Source organism: Podarcis erhardii, assembly GCF_964252035.2.
Source record: "Podarcis erhardii genome assembly, chromosome: 7".
NCBI classification, from domain to species: domain Eukaryota; kingdom Metazoa; phylum Chordata; class Lepidosauria; order Squamata; family Lacertidae; genus Podarcis; species Podarcis erhardii.
Genome location: NC_138511.1, coordinates 86,524,659 through 86,541,732, shown reverse-complemented (window position 1 = coordinate 86,541,732; position 17,074 = coordinate 86,524,659). Strand labels below are relative to the sequence as shown.

General features: G+C 48.3%; 1 protein-coding gene across 1 annotated transcript in view; it reads right to left on the bottom strand.

Moving 5' to 3' along the window:
• Positions 1-6,043: 6,043 nt before the first annotated feature.
• Positions 6,044-17,074, bottom strand: part of RINL (Ras and Rab interactor like) — a 36,906-nt gene continuing 25,875 nt past the window's right edge. Inside the window, exons 8-11 of the mRNA XM_081868839.1 lie at positions 15,774-16,088; positions 14,347-14,475; positions 11,298-11,464; positions 6,044-7,310 (exon numbers count right to left, since the gene is read on the bottom strand). Of these exons, the coding sequence (XP_081724965.1) occupies positions 6,948-7,310; positions 11,298-11,464; positions 14,347-14,475; positions 15,774-16,088 (974 nt within the window). The 3' untranslated portion in view covers positions 6,044-6,947. The remainder of the gene's footprint in view (positions 7,311-11,297; positions 11,465-14,346; positions 14,476-15,773; positions 16,089-17,074) is intronic.

The window sequence follows — 17,074 nt, the reverse complement described above, 5'->3', positions numbered from 1 at the left end:
ACTTGGCCAGAGTTTCTCTTCTCTTCTCCCTGCCTCTTACCAGGAAGCAGCCATCCCTAGGGCAGGGCTTGGTAGCTAACTGTTTCGGGATCATTATTGTTTGTAAATTCATTTTATATAATTCTTAATTGCCCATTAACCTATTCCTCTAGGCGACCACCCTTCTTGACATACCGAAAGCCACATTTGCCACGTAACGTTTTCCAAAGGGAGTATTTCCCCCTTCAGTTCACAGACTTAAAGTTGCCTTGCTCCCGATCTTCATTATTAAGTGGGTTATAAATGTTGTTTAATTAAACGAGCCATGTTTTATTTATTATTGAGTTTGCACCCCACACTTTCCTCCAAGGAGATGAAGGGGGTGTAAATGAGCGTCTCCCTTTCCATATTATCCTTACAACAATAACCCTTTGAGGCAGGTTGGTATCAGCAGCCGACGCAGTCACCCCATGAGTTTCATTGCCAAGTAGAGATTCGAACTCAGGTCTTTCAGCTAAGAAGGCATAGACTGCCACCGCCAGGGGGACATACACCCTTCAGTTGCTCAGAACTGTTTGTCAGAAAGGGAGTGGTGGGATACAAGTCTTTAAAAAAAATAAAATTAAAAAGGAACAGAGCGGAGGCGTCTCCTTTGTTTTTGACTTGCCAACTCAAAATCTCAAATCAACAACAATCCGACTGAATCCATACCTAAGCAAACAATGAGTTTCTTTCCCCGACTCCTGAAGGAACCAGAACTTCTTGGCAAAGATGATTTTCAAGCAATCTTTAGCTTGACATCCATCTGAAAGACGTTTAGTGGCTTTGCCTGCCTTCTAACCCATTTAATGTTTTGATAAATGTTTGTGCTAGGAATGTGTTGAGAGAGGTGCCTTTTAATATTGGTGGAGCAGTATCAAAGCGTCTGCTAACTGAAGAAACAAAAAGTACTCTTCAATAATGGAAGGGAAAGGTTGTCTTCAATTGTTTTATTTGTGGAAGCAGCCCCCCAAAACCCCCAAAATTATCCCCCCCCCGCCATATGCAATAATGCCCTTAGACGCAAGCCTCACCCTTGAAACGTTTGATTTCAATCAACTTTTGTAGATTGTTTTACTTTATTTATTTAAATTATTATTATTATTATTATTATTATTACTACTACTACTACTACTACTACCCTGGCCACCAGCAACTAGATTTTATAATAGAAGCAGGATGGGGGTAAGACCCCAATTCTTCATGCCCTAATTGTGGGGTAACCAGTCTCATATAACCAGCATGCTTGAGTCTAATTAATGCAATAAGGGGTTAATGCCATAGAGTAAGCTGTCTTGCCAGCCTCACCTTGGGAGGAAATGGACAACTAAGCCTTTGTTGTACTCAGTCTACATGTGAATTCTCTGAGCTGCTCCAGCCACATGGCTTTAACCAGCCTCTTTTGCTTCAGACCAGAATGGAGTCTGAAACTAGTGTTTTTCCTATACCAATAGTTCAGGAACTGTTGCCATTTTGTAACCAAGCAACTTTTCACAGCTTGTGCAACTTTTGTCTGACTGCTGTAAGGAAAAGCACATGAATCTGACCTTTATAGAGTTTTGTAAGTAAACCATTTTATAACTTACTAGTGATCTGTCCTTGTGCTAGGGAATGCTTTCGGAATCACTGGAAAAGGCACATTTTAAAGCTTTTACGGCCTATATTTCCACTCTTTTCTTTGCTGCAGGCTTTTGTGATGTTAAATCTCTGCCGGGGTTCTCTCACCAAAGAGTACTTGCCCCAAACTTGGGTCATGGCTTCCAGGATTTCCAACACTAATCTGGCCACCCCCCCCCACAAGTCAGGGGTCTTCAGGTGCCACTCATTTTCCAACCCCCTTTCGCTCTCTAGGTCAGTCCAATTTGGCATCCAATTGCCAACTTCAACGGATGAAACTGTTAGAACACCCACAGCTCTTGTAATCTGACATTTGCAGTTTGAGGATGAAGGCTGGATGTCTTTTTCACTGTGCATTCATCACAATTTGCACTCCTGGTGTGGTTATACGCAAGTCTTCTTTAAATACCGTTTGCACCTGCAGAACCCTCGGGGTGGACTCGGTGCTCCATTTCCCATCGGTATGGGTCCCATAAAATCCTGCAGAAACCCTGACACTTTTTCTAGTATTCTTCTAGGGTTTAGCTGCTAGCCAGTGTAGATGACAGCTCAGTCAGTAGAGCACGAGACTCCTTAATCTCAGGGTTGCTGGTTCGAAACCCACATTTAGGCAAAAAGATTCCTGCATTGCAGGGAGTTGGACTTGTTGTTGTTTAGTCGTTTCTGACTCTTTGTGACCCCATGGACCACAGCATGCCAGGCACTCCTGTCTTCCACTGCCTCCCGCAGTTTGGTCAAACTCATGCTGGTAGCTTCAAGAACACTGTCCCACCATCTCGTCCTCTGTCGTCCCCTTCTCCTTGTGCCCTCCATCTTTCCCAACATCAGGGTCTTTTCCAGGGAGTCTTCTCTTCTCATGAGGTGGCCAAAGTCTTGGAGCCTCAGCTTCAGGATCTGCCCTTCCAGTGAGCACTCAGGGCTGATTTCCTTCAGAATGGAGAGGTTTGATCTTCTTGCAGTCCATGGGACTCTCAAGAGTCTCCTCCAGCACCAGAATTCAAAAGCATCAATTCACCCACTGAAACCCTTCCACAAATACCAGCCTGGAGTGGCGCCCCGTGTTGGTTGCCATTTACAATTTCCACCCGCAAGTTGCTTCCGATCTCTCACTCGGCGTTCCACGTGGTTGGTGGGGAACGGTGGAGGCAGGTGAGGAAACATCTGGCTGCAAACCTTCCCCCCTCCCCTCCCTCCGGCAACCTTACACCTGTTCCCGGTTAGCTGTGCAAAACACAAAAGCCAGGCCCAGGGGTTTGTTGCAACATCGGGGCGTCGGTTCAAGACGTGCCGCACAACAGGCCTGCCTGTGCAGGAATCTGCAGGTTGGGAGGACCCGGTGCCAGGAAATGGTTTCTTGGAAATAGACAAAAAAAGGGGGGGAACTCCTCCCCACCACTGTGTCCCACTCTCCATTTCCATTGCTCTTGTATCTTCTCCCACCCCTGGGCTCAGGGGAGCACACCTGTGCACGGAATGAGATGCCTATGTGACTGAACTCATAGTGACCTCCCTCTTTGAAAAATGGAGGTACAGGGTCTGTCTGGGGAGGGGGTTCATTCTTGGGAGCTGATCTTTTGGCAAGTCCCCTGCCACAGACGGGTTGGACATGGCAGAGGAATGGGGAGAGGAGCCAGCTGGGGAACCCACAAAGGAAGAAGGCTCGGAGATGGGGCAAAGATGAGTGGTCAGTGGGAGAAGAGGGAGTTGACTGGGAGATGGTGGTGTTGGAAGTGGAATAGGTAACAGTTTAGTGAGCAGAGAGAGTCTGTGGCAGAGAGCAGTGCAGAATCAGAGGCTGAAGAGGTGGCAAAAGGCAGAGATCGGTCCGGCAGGTGAAGAAACCAGGGTGTCTCCCCTCCCCACTTGTCTCCCAGAACCAGAAGAGGTGTGAAAGGGGCAGAGGAGAGGTTGGCTGCAGGTAGCCACCGTCTCTGATTGCTTGGGGGAAGCCCCGGAGAGGAGGGGACCTAGACAGCTGCGGGGAGGCAGGGGTTTTCAGTCTCAGCAACTGATCCATGGGGTGAGACCTACTAGGGAATGCTGCCCATTAGGCCTGACCTCTACCAAGTCTGTGCAGATCGTGTTCTTGCTAATGAAGAGTTAACTCCAACTTGCACAGTGTGATTTATTGTTGGCCCGCTCCTGACTCCCAAAAACTTGTTGTGTGAATCACAGCCCCCTAAAATGAAGAATGTGTCTTGTTTTCTGGGTATCGGACTCCTCCAGCCTTCCCTGTTCCTTGGCCACAATAAATGTTGTGGGACAACTTGGACCAGCACTGGACGGGCTAAGGTGATCTTCTACCAAGTTTGTGCAGATCATGTTCTTACTAATAAAGAGTTAACTCCCAACTTGAACGGTGGGATTTACTGCTGGCTGAGGCTGATAGGACCCCAATAATACCTGGAGGTGACAGGAAGGACCATTAGCTGAGTGGCAGAGAAACTCTCTTGCAAGCAGAAGGTTGCAGGTTCAATCCCTGGCAGCTCCCGATACAGAGACTCCTGCCTGAAATCCTGGAAAGCTGCTGTTGGTCAGTGTAGACAATATTGAATCAGATGGACACATGGTCTGATTCAGTATAAGGAAGCTTCCCGTGTTCCTATGAAGTGCTTAAAATCTTCCATCCCCTTCTACATTTCCAACAGTACTTAGCCTGTGTACACACCACACACCCTTCTCTGGCCAAAGAATCCTGGGAGCTCTAGTTGATGGGTGCTGGGAATTACAACCTCTGTTAGGGGTAAACTACGGTTCCCGCTATGGTTTTCCCAGTAGTGATGTATGGAAGTGAGAGCTGGGCCATAAAGAAGGCTGATCGCCAAAGAATTAATGCTTTTGAATTATGGTGCTGGAGGAGACTCTTGAGAGTCCCATGGACTGCAAGAAGATCAAACCTCTCCATTCTTAAGGAAATTAGCCCTGAGTGCTCACTGGAAGGACAGATCCTGAAGCTGAGGCTCCAAGACTTTGGCCACCTCATGAGAAGAGAAGACTCCCTGGAAAAGACCCTGATGTTGGGAAAGATGGAGGGCACAAGGAGAAGGGGACGACAGAGGACGAGATGGTGGGACAGTGTTCTTGAAGCTACCAGCATGAGTTTGACCAAACTGCGGGAGGCAGTGGAAGACAGGAGTGCCTGGCGTGCTCTGGTCCAGGGGGTCACGAAGAGTCGGACACGACTAAACGACTCAACAACAACAACATGGTTCCCACAATCCTTTGGGTGGCTGGGAATGTGTTCAAATTGTAAGATATGACTGGAAGAGCTGTTCGACAGGGAAACGGTCTCCCTCGAGAGGTTGTAGACTCTCCTTTGTTGGAGGCCTTTAAGCAGAGGTTGGATGGCCATCTGTCATGGATACTTTAGTGGAGATTCCTTCATTGCAGGGGGTTGGACTAGATGACCCCGGGGTCCCTTCCAGCTCTACAATTCCAAGGTTCTAAGTTAGTTATGGTTTTGAGCTTCCGTAATAGAAAATAGATGCTGCCCTCTGCTGGGTAGACGTGAGAAGTGATGGATTAAAACAACAGATGGAATAAGGGTGGGTGGGTGCAGTTGCTCTTTGCTTCCCTGGCTTAAAAAACAACAACATTGTCTTCTCCATTATCTTAAGCTACTCTCAGACGGTAGAACCACGGCAGCCCATCTCGCAACACTCTAGACCATAGCTGTCAACTTACAGATTTGAAAATAAGGGATCAGCAGCCCAAATAAGGGATTTTCCAAGCACAGGTATGTTCAACTTCTGAGCCCCTCCGAGCCAAAGGCAGAAAGCCCAGCCAGCCGCCAAATGAAGCCTCAAGCGGTGGTTCCCACAGCGCAGCAACCCGGCAAAGGGGATGCAGCAAGGAAAACCACCGTCCCCTCTCCGCTGGGAAGCGCTGAGCAAAGGCGAGTCCCCAGGCAACGCGGCCGATTTGATCGGCACAAGGCATGCAAGCTCCACCCCCCAGTCGTTCTTAGACTCCTTATTGGGTGAGCAACACAGCCAAGGAACACAGTTGGAGCCTCCCTGGCCGGCAGAGGAGAGGAGCTGCTTCCTTTGAAACCCGGAAATTTAAGGGACATCATCAATAAGGGACAGCGGCGGGACACGCTGCTGGGATAAGGGAGTTTCCCGCCCAATAGGGGACGGTTGACAGCTATGCTCTAGACTCCGATCACCATCAGCCCCAGCTACGGACGAAGGATTCTGTATGCACTCAAAGCCAAATCTGCCCAAATCTGCCTCACTTTCCAAAACACTGCACAAACCAAAATGCAGCCGTCCGTCGACATTCCCTCTTCACCAAACGTTGCCATGCAGTTCTCCAGTCAAGGTTTACAAAAGTGCATGGATGAGGGGGAAAACACAATGTGAATAAAAATGAAGGTATTTGTGAAAATGACATTCAGAAACACGCAGTGTGGGGAGGAAACGGGCTGAAGCAATGTGCACACTCCTCAAAATGTAAAGATGTGTTTATTAGGAGAAATCGGCAATAAGATGCTGATGAAATGTCACGGTTTTTGGGAAATTGTGAATCGCTTCGAAATGTAGAGAGCTAGATTTAATACAATGGTACCTTGGAAGTCGAACGGCTTGGCTCCCGAACAAATCGTCTCCCGAACATCACAAACCCGGAAGTGACTGTTCCAGTTTACGAACTATTTTTGGAAGCCGAACATCCGACGGGGCTTCCGATTGGCTGCAGGAGCTTCCTGGAGCCAATCAGAAGGTGCAATTTGGTTTCCGAACGTTTTGGAAGTCGAACGGACTTCCGGAACGGATTCCGTTCAACTTCCAAAGTATTGGGGAAAAATGAGAAAGTGAGAGGACTGGAACTGAACAGTTCCTGCAACCTGCAGCCTCAGCCAGCCAGGCCAATGGCCAGGGATGATGGGAGTTGTAGTCCAACAATATCTAGAGTAGTCCAAGATGGCTAAGCCTGCCTTAAGGCCCCATATGCTCTGGGCATTTAAAGCAGTTTCATACCACTTCAACTGTAATGCCACTTAGGTTTCCCACTTATCCTTACTAGTCTGGTCAGCCCTGGTCTAAACGGAAGAGGGAACTCTGGCAGGGCAACAGGAGTAGTAAAAAAACAAAATGGCGGCCGCTCCCTCACAAGCTTCCATGCAAAGAAGAAAGGCTCATCACCCTGTCTGCTATCAGTACTTCAGGGCTGAGGTCTTCTGCCAGAGACTTTTCCTGGCGGACGTTTTATAGCCCAGTCTCTCAGCTTTTCCCAAAGTTTCCGCCCAGTCAGAAACCCAAAAGCTTGGTCAACCTTCTGGGGAAGTTTCCAGAAGCTTCCGAGGCCTACGCTCAATCCGGTTGCCCAGTGTCCTTGCTTTTGAGGGGCTCCTGGGCCTCAGTCGAGCGGTCAGGGTTCGAAAGGGAAGGGGGAGCGGCGGTAGCGGGGAGCCCCTTGTCTTTGGGCTTGTAGACGAAACTCCCGAGCCCCCCTTGGGTCTGGAGGGTCTCTGAGCGGAGTCTCTGCGGGCAGCTGTCCCCGGCCAAGAGCTGAGAGGAGCCGTGCGACACCAAGAAGAGGCCGTGGGACTCGGGATCGGAGACGCCGTACTTCTCGGCGCACACAGCGCACACGGATGCTGTTGTCATGTCAGGGGGCACGGAGATGGTCTTCTGGTTGTTGAAGGGTTCGCAGAAGGAGACATAGAGGATGTTCTGAAGGGGGGTGGGAAGCAAGAAGTTACCGTGTGGCCAAGGCCCTTGAGGTAGTAGGCCTGCCATTGAAGCAATGCTTCTCCAACATATTGGAGTGGCAGGAGCAAATAATAATAATAATAATAATAATAATAATAATAATAATAATAATGTATTATTGATACCCTGGACACAGGTGGCACTGTGGGCTAAACCACAGAGCCTAGGACTTGCCGATCAGAAGGTTGGCGGTTCGAATCCCCGTGACGGGGTGAGCTCCCGTTGCTTGGTCCCTGCTCCTGCCAACCTAGCAGTTCGAAAGCACATCAAAGTGCAAGTATATAAATAGGTACCACTCCGGCGGGAAGGTAAACGCCATTTCCGTGCGCTGCTCTGGTTCGCCAGAAGCGGCTTAGTCATGCTGGCCACATGACCCAGAAGCTGTACGCCGGCTCCCTCGGCCAGTAAAGCGAGATGAGCGCCGCAACCCCAGAGTCGTCCATGACTGGACCTAACGGTCAGGGGTCCTGTTACCTTTACCTTTATATTGATACCCCGCCCATCTGACTGATAAAACATCAGACATTGAAAACTTTCCTAAACAGGGCTGCCTTCAGATGTCTTCTAAAAGTCACATAGTTGTTTATTTCCTTGACATCAGATGGGAGGGCGTTCCACAGGGAGGGTGCCACTACCAAAAAGGCCCTCCGCCTGGTTCCCTGTAACCTCACTTCTCAGAGTGAGGGAGTCGCCAAAAGGCTCTCGGAGCTGGACCTCATGAACAATGGGGGTGGAGACGCTCCTTCAGGTATACTGGGCCGAGGCCCTTTAGGGCTTTCAAGGTCAGCACCAACGCTTTGAATTGTGCTCGGAAACGTACTGGGAGCCAAGGTAGGTCTTTCAGGACCGGTGTTATATGTTAGATGGCAAGTGTGGCAGGGAGATTCAAGGACAATCAAAGAAACCTTTCTACATTTCAATGTAGTATAGTATGGTATCAAAATATTTCTATTTCTATTTCTATTTCAAAATATTTCTATTTGCTGAATATGGAGAGAGATCTTTTCACGAGCAATTGGCTAGTCTTCCACAGTTCTCCACAGGACATTGTTGTGAATTTCAACTGTGGCTGGTATGAAAGACTGGAAAAGAGAAAGGAGTCTTTTCGTTGATGAGAGTTGGGTTTGTCTCATATGAGACCTGATACAACAAGATTACCCAGCAAAAGCAAGGGCACACCTCTCGATGAGTTTGTAGATGTACTTAAGGTCAGAGGCTCATTTATAATAATATTTTGGGGGGGATTCCTGTTCTTATGCAGCTCTTACACTTTCTGGATGTTCCATGATCATGTCCCTTCCAGCTCTACAATTCTATGATATAGTGGTACCTTGGTTTAAGAACAGCTTAGTTTATGAACAACTTGGATTAAGAAGGCTGCAAACTCAGTGTTTTGGTTTGTGAACTTTGCCTTCGAAGCAGAACATGTTTTGCTTCCTGTTGAGTGTGTTCCATTTGTAAATTGAGTCCCCCGCCACTATGGGAAAGCACACCTTGGTTTAAGAACGCTTTGGTTTAAGAATTGACTTCCGGAACGGATTAGGTTTGTAAACCAAGGTAGCACTGTACTATGAACTTGCGGAATGACCGGCGACGCTCCTGCAGATGATCTCAGGGATTGGGCTAGGATATAAAGGTGTCCCTGGGGCAACCTGAACCTCAGCTAATTACCGTATTTTTCGCTCTATAAGATGCACTTTTCCCCTCCTAAAAAGTAAGGGGAAATGTGTGTGCGTCTTATGGAGCGAATGCAGGCTGCGCAGCTATCACAGAAGCCAGAACAGCAAGAGGGATTGCTCCTTTCACTGTGCAGTGATCCCTCTTGCTGTTCTGGCTTCTGAAATTCAGAATATATATATATATATACATATATATATATATATACATATATATATATATATACATATATATATATATATACATATATATATATATATACATATATATATATATATATACATATATATATATATATATATACATATATATATATATATACATATATATATATATATATATACAAAATCTACGAAAGCAAATACAAATATATATATATATATATATATGCAGGTTTTGGTGTCCTCGGGTGTCTTCCCGTGTAAAAGTTGGGGTGTCTAGGCGACGTTTCGACGAGGTCTCACTCGTCATCTTCAGGCTGGTGCTTTCGGCTTCTTGTTACTGGAACAGAGCAGGATCTCAGTGTTTGAGTTCCTATAAATACTGTAGAGGGGGTGTGGTGTATAGCCTCCAATGTTCTGGGCAGAAAGGAAGTTCCCAGGCTAGTGTGCCTTTTCTTCTTTTGTTCCTTAATTACTTGAGAGATATCTTGAGTGATTTCTTGAGTGATATCCTGAGTACCACTTAGGTGGGTCATTAGGTGTGGATTAGTTGTTAAAGTCTTTGTGTCTTGACCTCTTGAACTTTGTGAAGAGTTTTCCTGAGAAGATGGCTGTACTGTACTTAGTTGTGCTCTGGCTTGGCTTCGTGTATAGGGGCGAGCTGTGGTTTTGTGGCTTGTGTCAGCCAGATCTGTGTAGGGATTGCAGGGGGGTGCAGCATCCGGAGGTGCCACCATGGATTGGCTACTGGATGGTGTCTGTAATTCATCTGTGGAGAGGGTCTGGGTTTGGGTCTGGTGTGGTTGATTGGTGTTGGCGTTCTGTGTGCCTCTGGATCTGGTGTCAGTTTTTGTGGGGAGGGCTAATTTCCAGATGTCTGGCAAGCGGGATGTGTCGTCACGCTTGTTCATGTTGTGAGGGTGTTTCTCTATCTCGATGGCTTCCATGATTATTCTCTTGTGGTGATGTTCCGTGTTAAAGAGCAATTTGGAATCTGCAAAATTAATTTCGTGTCCTGTTTCTTTCATGTGTTGGAAAAGAGAGGAAGTTTTTTCTTCTTTTTTGACGGCATTCTTGTGTTCTGCGATACGTGCATTTATTCGTCTGTTTGTTTGTCCAATGTACGTGGCTGGGCAGACTTTGCAGGGTATTTCATAGATCCCTTGGTTTTCCAACTGGATTTTATCCTTGGGGTTTCTGAGGATATTGGCTATTTTTTGGTTGGTGCAAAAGGCTGTTTTGATATTGTGTTTATGGAGGATTTTGCTAATTTTATCTGTAGTGCCCTTGATATAAGGGAGGAGGGCCACGCCATTGTTTTCTTCTGTGTCTTGGTTTTTGGGGGGTGTTTCCTTTTGGATTAGCTTCGTAATCCTGTTTTGCTGGTATCCATTGGCAATTAACACGTTTGAGAGATTCTGTAACTCAGTTATATATTTCTTGTTTTTCTCCTCCAAAAACTAGGTGCATCTTGTGGTCTGGAGCGTCTTATAGAGCGAAAAATACGGTAATGCAAGGACCTTGAACCCGGCTCGGTAGTGGATGGGCAGCCAGTAAAGACGATTAGAGTTAAGAAAGGGAGTTATATTAAGGTTTAACTTGTTCTTTTGTCGTTTTTTGATTGTATTTTTTTTCCTCTTTTTAGTTGTTTTTGCTTTTTGAATTTCTTTTATTTTTATTTTTATTTCTTGGATGTGTTTTGTTTTTGTATTCTGCGTTCTTTTTTGTAACCTTTTAAAACTTGAATAAATATTATTTGAAAAAAAAAGTAAAGACGATTAGATACCAAACAGTAAGCTTGCAACCCCAAGAGATGTCAGTCATTCCCTCTTTCCATCCACACCAGGAACGGCACCCTGGCACCCTTAAGCTGTTCCTTTGCCCTGCATGGCTTGATTTCAAACCCTGTAGCCAAAAAAAAAAAAAGTCACCTGACATCAGTGTGATGTCAGTTTGATTGGCAGGTGAGGAACAGGTGTGGGGGAGGTACTACACTGGCCTGACAGTTCCGCACTCCATCCCGGAATTTGGCTCCCAGAATCCCTTGCTCTCTCCAACTTCTTAGCCCGCCACTTCAGCACAGGACTTCTTTTGCAGACTCCAGCCTCACCTGGGAATGGCGCCGGTTGGCGTGGTGATGGTGGATGGTTCGGCGCCGATGCCACTGATGGATGGAGCGCTGGGCCTCGATGCTGATTTGCCGCGTCACCGTGGCCGCTGGCTGGAAGTTCTCGATGTGGAAGAGGGCGCCAAACCAGGTGGTGAGGTAATAGCCTCCTGCGGCGTGAGAGGGAGGGAGAAGAGAAAACCCGCGTCAAGATGGAGATGCACGGGCTCAGGAAGGCTTTTGTGCATTGTTGGATCCGAACCCTTCAGAGGACTGAACTCGGGCCTGGCTTGAGCACAGAAGCGACACCTGGGCCACTGTTCTCAGACCTGTCCGCCAGGTGGGCCGCTCCCTGAACCAGAATGTTCCTTAGAGCGAAAATAGAAACGCTAATCCTGTGCCCGTTGGCAAAGACATCATCGCTTGGTGTGCTTCAGTGCCCATCAGCGCAGTTCAATTAACTCAAATGCAGTAGAAGTGGAGTGTGGCTTTGCGTCCCTCTGTTCTAGGGATGCAAAACCCGTGGCTTGCCACATGTACAGTCATACTTTGGGTTGAAGTTTCTTCAGGTTGAGCGCTTTCGGGTTGCGCTCCGAGGTGACCCGGAAGTAACAGAACGCGTTACTTCTGGGTTTCGCCGCTCGCGCATGTGCAGACACTCAAAATGACGTCGTGCACATGCACAGAAGCGACGAATCGCCACCCACGCAGACATGCAGACGCAGATTGCATTTGCTTCAGGATGCGAACAGGGCTCCGGAACAGATCCCATTCGCATCCAGAGGTACCACTGTATACCGTATTTTTCACTCTATGAGATGCACCAGACCACAAGATGCACCTAGTTTTTGGAGAAAAACAAGGAAAGAAATATTCCGAATCGCAGAAGCCAGAACAGCAAGCGGGATCGCTGCGCAGTAAAAGCAGCAATCCCTCTTGCTGTTCTGGCTTCTGGGATAGCTGCGCAGCCTGCATTCGCTCCATAAGAAGCACACACATTTCCCCTTACTTTTTAGGAGGGAAAAAATGAGTCTTATACAGCAAAAAATACGGTAGGTATAAGACCGTATATAAATTCAATAAATGAATAAAAAAATAAAAAATATGTTGCTGGACTACAACTCACATCATCCCTGACCATTGGGTCATGCTGGCTGGGGATGATGGGAGCTGAAGTCCAACAGCACCCTCCCACCTGTGCTTTATTCCCTATATGTGTGTCATGGACTGGATGGATGCAGAGGAATGGTGGGAGGAACCAGATAGAGGATCCCCCAAGAGAAGAAGGCTCAGAGCCCGGGAATTGGTGGTGGGACGGCAATGAGTAGAAGATGGGGAAGAGGAGGTTGGAAACTGAAGAGGGAACAGGGCTTCGTGAGCTGGGAGAGTCTGTGGCAGAGAGCAGTCTAGAATCAGAGGTAGGAGAGGAAGGGGGGCCAAGAGGCAGAGGTGAGGCAGGCTGGGGAAGAAGCCAGGGGGTCTCCCCCTCCTGCTGTGACAAGCTCCCTTCGCCCCTGGTCTCCAAGAACCAGAAGAGGTATGAAAAGGGGAGAGCAGAGAGAGAGAGAAGAGAACAGAGCCCCAGATTGGGAAGGAGACTTAGGGAACGGTGAGAAGGCAGGGACCTTCTGTTCCCACTTCTGTACCTGGGGCAAGATCTACTGGGATGAGGTGCTGCGCTCACTGGAGGCGGTTGGAGGATGGATGGCGGCTAACAGATTGAGGTTGAATCCTGACAAGACAGAAGTACTGTTTTGGGGGGACAGGAGACAGGCAGGTGTGGAGGATTCCCTGGTCCTGAATGGGGTAACTGTGCCCCTGAAGGACCAGGTGCGCAGCCTGGGAGTCATTTTGGACTCACAGCTGTCCATGGAGGCACAGGTCAAATCTGTGTCCAGGGCAGCTGTTTACCAGCTCCATCTGGTACGTAGGCTGAGACCCTATCTGCCTGCGGACTGCCTTGCCAGAGTGGTGCATGCTCTGGTTATCTCCCGCTTGGACTACTGCAATGCACTCTACGTGGGGCTACCTTTAAAGGTGACTCGGAAACTACAACTAATCCAGAATGCGGCAGCTAGACTGGTGACTGGGGACGGCCGCCGAGACCATATAACACCGGTCTTGAAAGACCTACATTGGCTCCCAGTACGTTTCCGAGCACAATTCAAAGTGTTGGTGCTGACCTTTAAAGCCCTAAACGGCCTCGATCCAGTATACCTGAAGGAGCGTCTCCACCCCCATCATTCTGCCCGGACGCTGAGGTCCAGCGCCGAGGGCCTTCTGGCGGTTCCCTCATTGCGAGAAGCAAAGCTACAAGGAACCAGGCAGAGGGCCTTCTCGGTAGTGCCGCCCGCCCTGTGGAATGCCCTTCCAGTAGATGTCAAAGCGATAAACAACTACCTGACATTCAGAAGACATCTTAAGGCAGCCCTGTTCAGGGAAGTTTTCAACGTGTGATATTTTACTGTATTTTTGGTTTCTATGGAAGCCGCCCAGAGTGGCTGGGGAGGCCCAGCCAGATGGGAGGGGTATAAATAATAAATTATTATTATTATTATTATTATTATCACTAGGCCTGGTCTTCTGATTCAACCTGGTTTCCTTTAATAAAGAGTCAACTTACGCCATATGATTTACAGTGGTACCTCAGGTTAAGTACTTAATTGGTTCCGGAGGTCCGTACTTAACCTGAAACTGTTCTTAACCTGAAGCACCACTTTAGCTAATGGGGCCTCCTGCTGCCGCCATGCCGCCAAAGCCTGATTTCTGTTCTTATCCTGAAGCAAAGTTCTTAACCCGCAGCACTATTTCTGGGTTAGCGGAGTGTGTAACTTAAAGCATATGTAACCTGAAGCGTATGTAACCCAAGGTACCACTGTATTGCTGGCTTGTTCCTGACACCTGATTCTGACAACATGAGGTAGAGACTTCTGGGGTCTCCTAGAGGCATTAACCCTAAACTTTAGGAGGACATCCAGTACCTAGCAAAAATCCAGATCATTTCAGGATGCCCAAGGGACAGATCTAGGTCTGGCACAACTTGCCAGGTTACCTTCTCCCAGCAGCTGGCTGGGGTCCATCAGTTCCATCATGTACTCAACATCCAGCTGCACCGAAACCACGTCACAGTTCACCAGCATGTAGATCAGAACCGGCAGGAAGTCGTCAGCGCCAAAAGGCTCTTCCGAAAATGGGAAAAGGGAAGAACATCGTCAGAGCCAGCCCTACCGTTCAGGTGCAAGGAAAGCGGATGTAGAGAAATGATTGTCTCTTTCTCTCATAATATAGTCGTACAATACAATATGATAATCTTTACTGTCATTGTCCCATACAGAACAACGAAATTGTCGACTCGAAATGTTTTGGTTCTGGAACACCGCAAACCTGGAAGTGTTCTGGTTTGCAAATGTTCTTTGGAACCCGAAGGTCCGACGGGGCTTCCACGGCTTCCGATTGGCTGCAGGAAGTTCCTGCAGCCAATCGGAAGCCGCGCCTTGGTTTTGGAAGTCAAACCGACTTTCTGAACAGATTTCGTTCGGCTTCCAGCTGTACTGGGACTCAGGGGTGAAGCTGAATGTTGGGAGATTCGTTCAGCCCGGAAGCTGAGATCCAGCACCGAGGGCCTTCTGGCGGTTCCCTCATTGTGAGAAGTGAGGTTACAGGGAACCAGACAGAGGGCCTTCTCAGTAGTGGCACCCGCCCTGTGGAATGCCCTCCCTTCAGATGCGAAGGAAATAAGCAGCTATCTTCTTTTTAAAAGACATCTGAAGGCAGCCCTGTTCAGGGAAGTTTTTAATATTTAATGCTGTACAGTGGTGCCTCACAAGACGAAAAGAATCCGTTCCGCGAGTCTCTTTGTCTAGCGGTTTTTTTCGTCTTGCGAAGCAAGCCCATTGACGGCTTAGCGGCTTAGCGCTATTAGCGGCTTAGCGGCTTTTAGCGGCTTATCGGCTTAGCGGATAAGCGGCTTATCGGCTTAGAAAAAGGGGGGGGGGAGGGAAAAAACCCTGCAGGAACTCGCAAGACATTTTCGTCTTGCAAAGCAAGCCCATAGGGAAATTCGTTTTGCAAAGCACCTCCAAAACGGAAAACTCTTTCGTCTAGCGAGTTTTCTGTCTTGCGAGGCATTCATCTTGCGGGGCACCACTGTATTGTTTTTAACACTTGATTGGAAGCCGCCCAGAGTGACTGGGGAAACTCAGCCAGATGGGCGGGGTATAAATAATAAATTAATAATAATAATAATAATTATTATTCAAGACAAGCAAGAAGAAAAGCACTTCTTCCCAAGTCAGGCCACTTGGTCCATGCAGCTCAGCGCTGCCTACACTGGCTGGCAGGCACTCTCCAGAATTTCAGACAGGGAATCCTTCCCCAGCTGGGGACTGAAACTGGGAACTTGCTGGAGGCAAACCAGCTGCTCTATACCACTGAGGTCTGACCCTTCTCAGAGAGATGTTGCCACGGCAGCCTCCCTACCTGTTCCTCCTGCAGCCTGGTTCATGGCTTCGTAGAGCATCTTGCAGACTTTGAGCATGTGCGTCTCCTTCTTCTTGGGGGAGTATGCCAGGTGTATGAGGTTCAGCTTGGCCTGGATGCGCTCTAAGGCGGCCGCATCTGGGACGCCGGCCGTCACGCCCAGCTCGGCCAGGCTCTGCCGCCGCATGGTGGCCTGGTGCTCGCGCAATTTGTCCAGGGTGCCGTCGTGGGCGTGGAATTCGTGCAACTGGGCGTAGATGGAGTTCCGGAGAGGCTTCAGCATGCATTTGTACAGAGCGGCTTCGACCACGGAACCTAGCAGGAAAATGATACAAGAAAGGGGAAGAGGGAGAGGAAGAGAAAATGAAGCCACGACACGTTACTGTGGATCACGTAGGTCAGGCAAGTGGTGTATCGGAGGGCAAGCACAGCTCCGGGATTTTTCTCCCCAGAGGAGGAGCAATGGTGCCACCTGGACGCTCCTTGCCCTAGCACGGGGATGAGGCGATGACGAGGCTTTCAAGGTTGTGGCAAGTTTAATGATGATAATAATGGGCGGCTATCCTAGAGGAAGTCAGAGGATGAGAATCCAGAGACCAGACACACTTTCCCTTTTGTTTGATGGCGTTCCAGTTTAAAATATAACCACATTTTTCGCAAGGTTGCTTGCACTTTGAATTCAATAATAATAATAATAATTTTTATTTATTTATATCCCGCCCTCCCCGGCCAAAGCCAGGTTCAGAGCAGCTAACAACAATAAAAGTAACACAGCATTCTAAAATCAATTCATTCTAAAATCAATTCAAATCAAATTAATGGCAACCATTGGGCTACCGTTCTATGAGGATTACCAAAGGCGGGGTTCAAGCTGTGCCCTGGCCAAAGGCCTGGTGGAACAGCTCTGTCTTGCAGGCCCTGCGGAAAGATGTCAAGTCCCACAGGGACCTTAGTCTCTTGTGACACAGCATTCCACCAGATCGGGGCCAGTACTGAAAAGGCCCTGACTCTGGTTGAGGCCAGCCTAACCTCCCTGTGGCCTGGGACCTCCAAGATGTTTTGGTTTGAAGACCGTAAGGCCCTCCGTGAGACATACCAGGAGAGGCTGTCCCGTAGGTATGAGGGTCCTAGGCCATATGGGGCTTTGAAGTACCTTAAACCTGATCCTGTACTCCACCGGGAGCCAGTGCAGCTGGTATAGCACCGGGTGAATGTGATCCTGCGGCGAGGACCCCTGCCTCTGGTTGAGGCTAATCTGACTTCCTTAGGGCCCGGGACCTCTAGGGTGTTGCTATTTATGG